This window comes from Macrobrachium nipponense, chromosome 49 (genome assembly GCF_015104395.2).
Source record: "Macrobrachium nipponense isolate FS-2020 chromosome 49, ASM1510439v2, whole genome shotgun sequence".
In the NCBI taxonomy this organism is placed as follows: Eukaryota; Metazoa; Arthropoda; class Malacostraca; order Decapoda; family Palaemonidae; genus Macrobrachium; species Macrobrachium nipponense.
The window spans coordinates 5,345,774-5,357,914 of NC_087224.1; the positions used below are offsets into that span (position 1 = coordinate 5,345,774).

Sequence of the window (12,141 nt, forward strand, 5' to 3'; positions counted from 1 at the left end):
TTTCGCTACCTGTGTCCCTCTGCAGTTCGAGGATGGTTTTGATGGCTGAACCTTGTCCATCGGAGGAACGGTGTTGTTCCTGTTTGACAGCAGACTTGCTGTGCCTTGACTCTGGCGATCATCTTGTGTGTTTTTTTGGAGATGTTCCTGTTGGCCGTCATAGGGCGGGTATTTCGATGATCGTGCAGCAGTTCAATGGTGTTTGTCCTCTTGGACCCTTAGCGGTCTTGACATCTGTGTAGATTGTCGTGGTTTTTTTTTTTTTGTACTGCACGAGGTTTTGTTAAACAATATTTCTCCAGATAACGATTTATTGTTACTTTGTCATTTTGTGCAAGTAATTTGGTATTAATGCTTCTTAATTTATATTGTTACCCCTTTAACTATTGCTATATGCTGTTAAAGTATTTCAATGTGTGCATTTATGCTGTGTAACTATTTCCATATCATATTTATTTATGCTGCTTAAAGGTTTCCATGTGTAATGTATGAAGGTTGTTGTCCCATTAATTATTTAAGCTGTTGGTGCATTTCTTTATGCTGTCGTGATTTTGTTGTTGTTATTGTAGCTAAGGTATTTAACAAGTGTTAACTGCAATTTGAGATGTTTACTGTTCATTATGTTTATTAAAGTAACCTTTATTTATGCTGCATCTGTTATTGACTCTTGCTATTTAATTTATTTTGGTGATTTAATTAATTTTTGACCAGACCTGACTCACTTGTATATATGTGAATAATTTAGGCTTAATAAAGTAGTTTTAAGGTTATTCTGCAGTTTTGTTGAAGTCCTTTTCCCAGTTGTTACCTCTGCCCCTGCCAGACTTCCCAGTCCATTATCAAATTTTCTTTAATTTAATTTTTTGAACCTGTATGGAGCTCATGGCTGACCATGACAAATATATATATCTATATATATATATATATATATATATATATATATATATATATATATATTGTATTTCATTCCATTTCTTTCATAAGCATCCAAGATCTCCGAACAGCGGCATTTTGTTTTTATGAATTAAATCCAGAACATGAAAAACTCCTTAAAAATAAAAAGGGGTTTATACCTCCCACTTTTCTCTAAATGAAAAAAGTTCAAAAACCTCCGAGTGGGAAGTATTTCACGAGATGCCGGAAGTACTCGAAGTGACAGGGCACGTCTTAGGAACTTCCCAAAAACGGGAACAAGAAGAAGAAGAAGAAGAAGAAGAAGAAGAAGAAGAAGAAGAAGAAGAAGAAATAGAAGAGGTGGGAATCCTGGGATAATAGACATCAGCAGAAGGAAATTAAACGTCACCTCTCTCAGAAGGTCCTGCGAAGGATCTGAAGGATCTTCAACCATTTCTAGAGAGGGAAGAGTTCGACCCTTTTCAGTTGGATGTTCCTGTAACACTAGACCGACGCTATTGTGCGGAAACCAAACTCGGCCGTTACCCCCGGTCGGGATCGATCTCAGGATTTTCAGTGGTCAGGGAAGGTGGGTAATTGATTGACTATACAGACCAGTATAAATATGTGTTATATATCTATATATATATATATATATATATCTATTATATATATATATATATATATATGCGAATACCACAAGAAGATAATAGTCAGAAATCCAAGCGCTTTCGTCTTTACTCAGACATCGTCAAGGAGTTAATGAAGTACAATTGGAGATGAAGGTCTCAGGTACAAAACAAGATCAAGAATACCAGATGGTTAATTGTCTTGATGTAACTGTCTATAGAATGATAGACTTTCACCTTTTCAGTCTTTCGAAAATCAACTAATATTGCCTCTTTTTTCATTACTACTCCAATCACCATCAAAATGTTAAATTCTCTGTTTTTTCTGGGATGTTCTTAAGGGCTTTACGTGTCTGTAACCCGCAGTTTATTGACGCTGAAATTAAAAACTATTTATGATATTGCATTGAAACTTAAATACCCAAGGACTTTTATAGAGTGGCATGGAAAAAAGAGCTAGAAAAAAACATTTTATTCAACTAATGACAAACTTGAATTTAGTAAGCATAACATTCTAAAATTACCCTATGATGAAAGGTTTTTAGATATTCCTAGAATTTTAAAGCTATTTAACATAAATGTTATTTTCAGTAATATTAATGTCCAAGGAGTTTAATAATGAAAAAATCTCCTAAAGATCTTCCAGGCTGCATATATGAAATTCCTTGCCAAAAAGTGTGATAAAGTCGTATTACGGACAGACCGGTAAATCTCTTTCACAACGTCTCACGCAACATCAATATTCTGTGAGAACTGGGCAAATATCGAATGCATTATCGTACATATTAGAGATTTAGACCATCTATTAACTGGAGTCAAGCAAGAGCCTTAATCCCATGTAATGACACAGTTAAAAGGAATATCATTGAATCTTGTTTCATGAAGTCAAATAATAGAAATGTTCTAAATTTAAGCCTTGGTTTATTTAAACTTGATGCTTTCATTATGAAAAAAGTTGAAGATAAATATAAGCAACAAAATTAATATATTCAGTTTTTACATGTTTAGGACTGTAAGATACTTTGTAGTTTCGGTTATGTTTGTGACCGTGTGATATCCGATAATCCTGGATTATCTCTTTTAAATTTTTACCCTTTTGACAATTAACCATCTGGTATTCTTGATCTTGTTTTGTACCTGAGACCTTTATCTCCAATTGTACTTCATTAACTCCTTGACGATGTCTGAGTAAAGACGAAAGCGCTTGGATTTCTGACTATTATTTTCCTGTGGTATTCGCTTTATTTATGAAGTCACGTGCATCTACTGTGATTTTTTTAAGCATATAAGATATAATATATATATATAATATATATATATACATATATATATCTGAGGTGCTTCAGCGTCCAGAGAGAGAGAGAGAGAATGTATATATATATATATATATATATATATATATATATATATATATATATATTCTTACGAAGTGCCAAGTATCTGGTTACCATTCATTAGTTACCTCACCAAAGGCCAAACACCTGAAACCCTCAAAACACGTATTAAACGACTGAATACTCTAAAGGCAACAGTGATCCCTTAACACTTACCAGTATTGCAGAAAATCAGACTAATTTTTCATCAAAAACAGGTGGCGAGGTAATCTAATCTTGTAAGTAATTAAATTAATCAAAGGGCATCACTCCATCAACAACTTTAAAGTCTAAGTATTTCCCTGATTTCAGAAATCTAAGTACTTCCCTGGTTCTAAGTCACTTCAAATAACATAAATTATAACATCAATTAATTATACTTATACTGGTGTAAGATAAAGAAAACACTTATAAAAAACAAATACAAAAATTTATTTATTATTAAATTTAAAATTTATAATGCAAATTCACAATATCAGGGAAAATTACTGTTACTTGAAAACAAAGTAAAGTTTAATTAATTCTTGAATCAAATTAAGTAAAATTAAATCAAAATTAATTTATCACAAAATTCAAGAAAATTAATTCAATCAAAATTCAAAAGTGTTTAGGCAATAATTGAAAATTTGAAATTAATTCAACAAGTAATAATTGAAATCAGAAATTAACTTCACAAGTACTAAAGAACAACAAAACTTGAAAAGAATTCTAAGTAAATGCAATCAATTCACAAGTGTTTTAAACTTTAAATTTAATCAAATGTGCAATGACAAAGCAATGAAAATAACTAAGTCAATTAAATTGTGAATGCAAACGAAAATATATAAAATAAAAAGACACACTTCAATAAGAAAATGAAATAGTGCACAAACAATGGAACAAACACAAACACAAAAATACTTAATGTGTAAAAGTGTAAATCTTTTCACTCAAAAACACTGGTAACCAACAGTTTTTACCAAACCTTCACAACCATCTGTTATTAGTTAACCACAGTTCCTATCAATTATTAGTTAACCACACTCCCTATCCATTATTAGTTAAACACAATTCCTATCCGTTATTAGTTATTAGTTATACCTAACCAAACACTTTTCCCATTAACTTTTAGATATTAGTTAAACACAATTTCACAAAAACCAGGCGCCGTTACGAAATAATGTCTGTTCAGATTCCAAAACCACAAAAAGAAACTAAACACTAAAATAAACTCTAAGAAATATCAAATATGAAATTCTCACAAGTTACGAGTGACCAATTTATGTTACGTTAATATAATCTCAATGATTTCGAGAGAGAGAGAGAGAGAGAGAGAGAGAGAGAGATCTAACTGCCTCGAGGTTCTATGATAGAGTGTAATGAAATTTTCTTCCTTTACGGAAACTCGACTGGGCAGATATGATACAAAACGTTCTTGTCACGAATGCTTCCAGTAGCTTGGAAATCTGACGCAATCTTCATAAAGAGATGAGTAATATGCACGTGGTTTTGATCAAAACATACGCGTACGAGTCCAGTCTGTTAAAAAAAAGAAAGACGTATTCTACTCGATCAAAACGGAGGCAGAGCGACAATTAAAATTGACATGTTTTGATAACAACGCAAGACTCAATTCTCTCGCTATCACACGTGTTGACAGATTTAGGAAAGCAAACAGATCTCGCAGACACTCCAATCTTAAAGTGTCGACATAAAAGTTAAACATTCATAGCTTCAAAAAGACAAAGAAGAATCTCTCTCTTTTTACGTTATATATATTCTTTTACAACATGTAATGCGAAAAATCTGAACACACATTTAAAACATCCTTTTCTAAGCTATCTACTGACCATTTCCAGCCCTGCGATGCATAGGTTTTCTTAAATATCTTTTTAAATATCAACTGTATCTCCTAAAAATTTGGCACAACATGTTTTACACCTTCCTTCCGCTAATATATGGCAATATAATCAAGTACCCGGAATTAATAATTAAGACACTTTACTTAGAAAATTTTCAATTTCTTTAGCATTAGTTGTAAATATACGAACACCTGTCGTTGACTTAGCCAAAGAGTTAGGAAAGAAGCCCCGCCCACTCCTCTCTTTCTTACTCTGTCTGATACTTATGAATGGAATAGTGTACTACCATATGTTTTCTTTACGTTTTAAAATGTACACGAACTACCATTTATTACTGATTACTTTTCATAAAGCCAATTGTATGTTTTTATTTATCATGTACTTTCTTATCTATTTCCATGAGAATGGTGTGGTAGTGGGAACTTTAGATTATTATTGGAGGGATATAAATACTGGAAGGAAAAAACAGATCATAGTTTATTTAAAATTAAGATCACTATGTACATTATTTTATTACATATATCCAATAAAGTATGTACAATATATACAGAAATTTTACAGATTTTGAAGTAAATTTTTGAAGTAACCATGGATAAATATGTCAAAACTTATCAATTACAGGACTATATATACACACGTATAAGGATATTTCAGCTCACTCCCCATCACTGTCTAAAAACAGATCGTCCTAGTCATCATTGGTGACGTTGACAACCATTGGATCTATGCAATCCCAGACGTTATCAGTTAGCCAGTATTCGTTCTCGAAAGCTTGACTTCGTTGGACAGCTCCTTCCCACACCTGTTTAGTGACAGCAAGCCTTGCTTTCTCCAATCTGGCCTTTAGGTCTGCCCTGGTGAAATGCCGTAACGATGAACGTATATATAGCTTCATATGCGCCAATACCTGCTCGATGGCATTGAGTTCAGGATGGGCGGGTCGAAGCCGGACGACAATATAAACACACCTGAACAGCTTGTAACTACTACCCCTCTAATTTTCAGCGGGTAAATTTTCCAGTATATATATATACTCTAAATAAACCAAGAGGTCATAATAATCTCCCAAAAAAATGAAACACAAATAAACTTAATTGCATAAACTAATTTGGATACATAAAACAATAATCCATAAAGTAATTTAAAAATGTATAACACTATACGTCATAATCGTAGTACGGTACACTTTCATTCATATTTTGTTAACAGGGAGAGAAATAAGTGGGCAGGCCGTCTTTCCTAACGGTGTCCGAAAGTCTCAGTCAAATGCAAAGAAAATTGGAAATGTTCAAGAGTAAAGTGCCATTATTAATAATTTTAGATACTTAATTATATTGCCATACATTAGCGGAAGGTCTAAAACATGTTAGGTCAAAATTTCAAGACGATACAGTTGTTATTTAAAAAGATATTTAAGAAAACCTATGCATCGCAGGCCTTGAAATGGTCAATAGGAATCTGAAAAATGTTGTACAATCTTACATGACATTTCAAAGAGGGGAAACATGCATTTTGAAAGTAGCAATATATAATAATACACACACACACACACACACACACACACACACACACACACACACATATATATATATACATATATATATATATTATATATATATATATTATATATATATATATATGTGTGTGTGTGTGTGTGTGTGTGTGTGTGTGTGTGGAGTATGTAAACCCTACGGATCCTAATAAAAAAAACATGAAAATGATTAATCTAACAAAAGCAGCGAAGGAACTGAAGGAGAAAGTGAACATCACGGTGCGACGCGCGGACAAGACAGCAGCCTTCGTCTTGATTGATACTGCCGAATATCACGAGAAGCTGGATTGCTATTTTGTCTGACGAGAGCAAGTTCGAGCGCCTGACGAGGGAACCCGACAGACGACATCAAGAGGGAGGCTAACGGAGTCATCCAGCGCAGTGAATTCTGCAACAAATGCTGTGCACCTCCCGCCCATACAAGGGAGGAACTACAGCCTGGGTTATTTATATGGCAATGTAAAAACCCACAAACAAGGAAACCCCCTCCGGCCGATCATCAGCCAGACGCCCGCCCCTACGTACGCCTTGGCTAAACGCCTCAACCAAATTTTGACCCCTTACGTCCCGAGTCGGTACAGCCTGCAGTCTTCGCAGAGTTCTTAGAAACCATCAAGGACGCCCCTGGTACGGGATTATCGCCTCGCTGGATGTAGAGTCCCTATTTACGAACGTGCCTGTCGACGAAACCATAGATATAATCCTTGATCGTGGTCTACAGGAATCAGTCGACGGCGCCCCTCAACATACCGGAAGCCTCGCTCCGTACGCTGCTGGAGATATGCACGAAGAAGGCCCCTTTTCTCCACCCACCGTGGCCAGATGTTCCGCCAAAAGGACGGCGTGGCGATGGCTCCCCACTGGGGGTCCTCTTCGCTAACTTTTATATGGGCACCGTGGAGGAACGGGTCTTCGCCAGGATGCAGCAACCCCGCAGCATATGGACGTTATATTGACGACATCTTTGTGCAAGTCGACGCCGAGGATGAGTAGAAGCCCTCCGTCAAGCATTCAGCAGTGTAGTGTGCTGAATTACACGTCGAACGCAGCTCCGACGATCGGCTCCCCTTCCTCGACGTCCTTGTAAGCAAGACGGAAGACGGTCTCCGTACTTCAGTCTACACAAAGAAACCAATTTAGGACTTTGCCTCAACGGAGACAGCGATGCCCCACCAGATTCAAAGCACCACCGTCAGGGCCTTCGTCAGGAGGGCCCTCTCCCACCCCTTGCTCGACCTGGCAGGACACTCACCAGTAACTCGACCGCGCCTCCCAAGTACTTGTGAATAACGGGTACTCAAATAAATTAATCAGCAAGGAAGTCCGACAGAACCCTGGAGAAATGGTACGTAGTGAGAGCCCGCAGCCCCGCCCCAGGATAATATCAAGCTGTACTACAAAGCCTTCATGAGTTCCCATTACCGTGAAGAAGAGGACGCCATCAAGAAAATTATTTCTGATAATGTATCCCCGACTGACGACACCAAGAATATCGACTTAATCATATATTACCAGAATCGGAGGACGCGCGATCTTATTATGAAAAATAACCCCTCCCCTCCACAGGTACGAGAACCCCTGAAGCAGACGCATGTAGTGTACCAGTATACATGCCCAGTCCGCGAATGCAGCGGCGCCTACGTAGGTATGACTACCATGCGACTGTCGAAGAGACTCTCGTGCCACGCCCAAGAGGGGCTATAAAGAATCACGCCCGCACCAAACATCACGAGGCCATCTCCCGAGATGTCATCATAAAGAACACGAAGATCATCGGAAGGCCCCTGATGCCCGTCGGTTGCGCCTGCTGGAGGCGCTCCTCATCCAGCAAATAAAACCTTCACTGAATACGACGCAGGAAGAATTTCTCCTCCCTACGAGTATGAGAAGACCTGCACTAACATGACACCACCGATCATGACAACTCTATGGATGACACGCCCCCGAACGAGGTACTCCTGCAGCCGATGGAAATTCAAAGTAGCCGTGACGTCCCACAGCGTAGCGCAACGCCCATCAATGTTACAGCGCCGCTTAGGAGGTCCAGGCGGCTGCAGGATATGCTGCAAACGCAACCATCGGTTCGAGGAAAGTGGCTTGAGACCTGGCTCAGGCAGCCAATGAAAACACGACTCACCGCCACCAGCCAATAGGAGACAAGCATGGGGCAAGACCCCTTGCTGTCAACCACAGATATAAGGAGGACGGACACCGCACCAAGATCAGTCCACCCTCAGTTCAAAAAAAACCCAGCCCGAGGATGTCTGGCAGCTCCAGACGAAAGCTCGCTTTAAGAAAGAGAGAGAGAGAGAGAAGAGAGAGAGAGAGAGAGATCGTTAATGACTTTGATGACTATGGTATCATAGTTTTATCTGTAAAATCAAATATATACACCTATTTTGACCCTGTATTTTTACCATGACCTCTATAGGCGCTCTACTGGCCTGTTTAAGTAGCACTGAAAAAGCCGCTATTCGCAAAATAGAGAAGAATCTCTACAAGTGTAATGCTGCTGAAGTAGCCATTACTTTTAATAAAATAATAGTAATAATAATAATAATAATAATAATGTGGAATTTACAAAGAGGTATTATCAGTGAGGGCTATACAACTACCTAGAGGATACAAACACCATCCCCCACCAACGGAAAGGATGCAGAAGGAAGTGTAGGGGCACAAAAGACCAGCTCCTGATAGGCAAAATGTGAATGGAGAATAGTAAGAGAAGGAAAATCAACCTAAGCATGGTATGGGTCGACTACAGAAAAGCCTTAGACATAATACCAACACACATGATTAATAGAATCCTTGAACATATATTGAACAGAGGAAAGTACCATCAGCTTCTTCAAACATACAATGGGCAACTGGAGTACTGTATTTACAAGCGCTGGGATAAGACTAGGAGAGGTTAACATCAGGAGAGTGATCTTTCAAGATGACTCACTGTCCCCACTACTCTTCGTAGTAGCCATGATTCACATGACAAAAGTACTACAGAAGATGGATGCTGGGTACCAACTCAAGACAGGAGGCAACATAATAAACCATCTGATGTTCAAGGACGACATCAAGCTGTATGGTAAGATCATCAAGGAAATAGATACATTAATCCAGTCTGGTACACAGATATCCATCGAGAGTCACCCGACCTCACAGCTCTAAGGTCCTGCTAGGACAAGATTTTAAGCCTCCTCCTCCTCCTACCTTTTCACAGTCCCAGGGCCCCCGCAGTTCCTTACCTAGCTCCAGACCAATCCTACAGTCCTCGAGGAACCAAGGTATCTATCTACAAAAAGAGGTGGCGTCATCCCCACTCAGTATCCCAGAAGCCTCTTTGTGTACTTTGCTGAACATCTATACGAGAAGTCTCCTGATGTTTGGTGCGGGCGTGGTTCTTTATATCCCCTCCTTGGGGTGGCAGGAGAGTCTCTTACACAGTCGCATGCTGGTTATTCAAAAGGTGGGCATAAGTAAGGTGGTTACATCTGGAGCGAAGGAAATAGGCTTGTCATCTCTTGCCTGCCTAGGCCACGCCCCCTTTACACCTGGGCGGTTACGCTCTGAAGGCAGGCTTGTAGTAATTGTAATTTCATTGAAATGTTATTCATTACACATTCTTAAGGTAACTGTAATTGTAATTATTCAAAGAAATCTGATTAATATTAATTCTAGTTGTAATTGAAATTTGCTAAACAAATGATGACGTCATACTACACATATGACGTCACATACCGAAATATTTCTTGGAAATCAATGAAAATCTAAAGATTTCCTTATGTTTTCCTGATTTATATGGCACCAGACACTATAATTTAGCCATGTTAAATTGTCAAAATAGTTAAAAAGACCGCCTTCCACCTTTAACAACTGAAAGATGACGAGCTGAGTATATATGGGGGAGGAGCTTAGTGATAGAAAATGATCAAGCAAATATCCCCGGGGACTGTGTTATCAGAACACAAAGGGGCCAATAGACCAGACGTGACGTTGATTGAAGAGAGAGAGAGAGAGAGAGAGAGAGAGAGAATAACTTTGATGACAATGATATCATAGTTTATCTGTTAAAATTGAAATATAAATATATACATTGATCTTGACCCTACATGTGAAAGTGACTTCCATAGGCATTCTACTAACCTGTTTAAGTAGTACCAAGGAATAGTCAGAATCCAGACTTCGAATAAAAATAGAACCTTAAAACACTCTACGGGTTACACTACCAATGTTTCACTTCAGTCTCTGGCATCTTTTGAATAAAATTAGAATTGACTTTCATAATTACCTATTTTAGACATGCCAACCTTCGGTGCGTTGTTCAGCTGTTTAAGCAACAATGAGAAAATCATAATTATGAAAATAGACCTACATAAAATTACTGCAGCTGAGGCAGAAATTACTTTTTATTTAACACATTAAAAAGATGGTTTACTTCAGGAATAAAGGAAGAAGTAATGAAATAATACCAATGTAAATAAAAAATAAAAAAATAAAATGAAATAATAGATATTTAGTATAAATAAAATAATAGTAATAAAAATAAACTTGAAATAAATAGTTATAAATAAAAAAATAATAAAACCTAAAAATAAAAAAATAAAAATATATTAATATACTTACAAATAGTTAAATGAGAATAACGAAATTTAATAATACAAATAATAACTGTAAAATTAAAAATAATTATAAAATTATAAAAATATAAATACATTTAGTAATATATAATAATAATAAAATTTTTTAAGATTAAAAATAAGAATAACAGTAATATTATTAAGAATAAAAAATTAATTTTAATAAAAAAATAGAATGAACAAAAAAATATCTCAAAATCAATGAAAATAAATAATTAATAAAAATAAAAAATAAATAAATAAATAAACAATAATAAATGAATAAATAAATAAAAATTAATAAATAAATAAAATAAAATGTCAAAATAAATCAATAAAAGAAAGTATATAAAAAATAAATAAACAAATAAAAATAAAAAGTAAATTAATACAAATAAGTAGATAAATAAATATAAAGAATATATAAGTAACATAAATAAATAAATAAAATATATATATATATATATATATATATATATATATATATATATATATATATATATTTAGGGATCTTTTGTTAACGCTGGAGGAAGTATGGAAGAAGAAGTAAAACTAAAAATCGGGTACAGGCAGGCTGGAAACAACTGGGAGAGCGGCCTCGGGAGTTCTTTGTGACAAAAGAGTGCCGCTTAGGTTAAAAGGAAAATTTTCACAAGATGGTGGTAAGAAAACAGCAATGCTGTATGGTACGGAAACAGCAAGCATAGAGAAAAGCAGAGCAGAAGAAGATTGATGTGGCAGAAATGAGATGCTTAGGTGGATGTCTGGGGTAACAAGAGTGGATAGGATCAAGAAATGACTACATAAGGGGGTCAACTAAGGTGGTGGAAGTATCAAAGAAAGTGCAGGAGGGGAGGCTGAGATGGTATGGACACCTGTTGAGGAGAGATGAGGACCACGCTGGGAGACATACTATGGGGGTGGAGGTGCAAGGAAGAAGAAAAAGGGAGGGAGACCAAGAAAGAGATGGAAGGACTGTGTGAGAGGAGACTTAAATGAGAAGGGAATTGATGAGGCAGAAGCACAAGATAGAAATAGATGGAAATGGCTCATCCGAAACGGCGACCCCATAATAAAAATGGGAACAAGCTGGGAAGAAGAAGAAGAAGAATTTAACAAGTAAATAAAATAATAAAAAAAATAAAGGAAAATAAAATAAATAAGAATACATATATGGAAATAAAAATAAATTAAAATACACCTGAATTAAAAAAATTAAATAAAAAAAATAAGTAAAGG

At 36.3% G+C, this 12,141-nt stretch overlaps 1 protein-coding gene across 1 annotated transcript in view; it reads left to right on the top strand.

Moving 5' to 3' along the window:
• The first annotated feature begins 1,134 nt into the window (after window positions 1-1,134).
• Window positions 1,135-12,141, top strand: part of LOC135205190 (protein PFC0760c-like) — a 62,852-nt gene continuing 51,845 nt past the window's right edge. Inside the window, exon 1 of the mRNA XM_064235554.1 lies at window positions 1,135-1,254. Within this exon, the coding sequence (XP_064091624.1) occupies window positions 1,135-1,254 (120 nt within the window). The remainder of the gene's footprint in view (window positions 1,255-12,141) is intronic.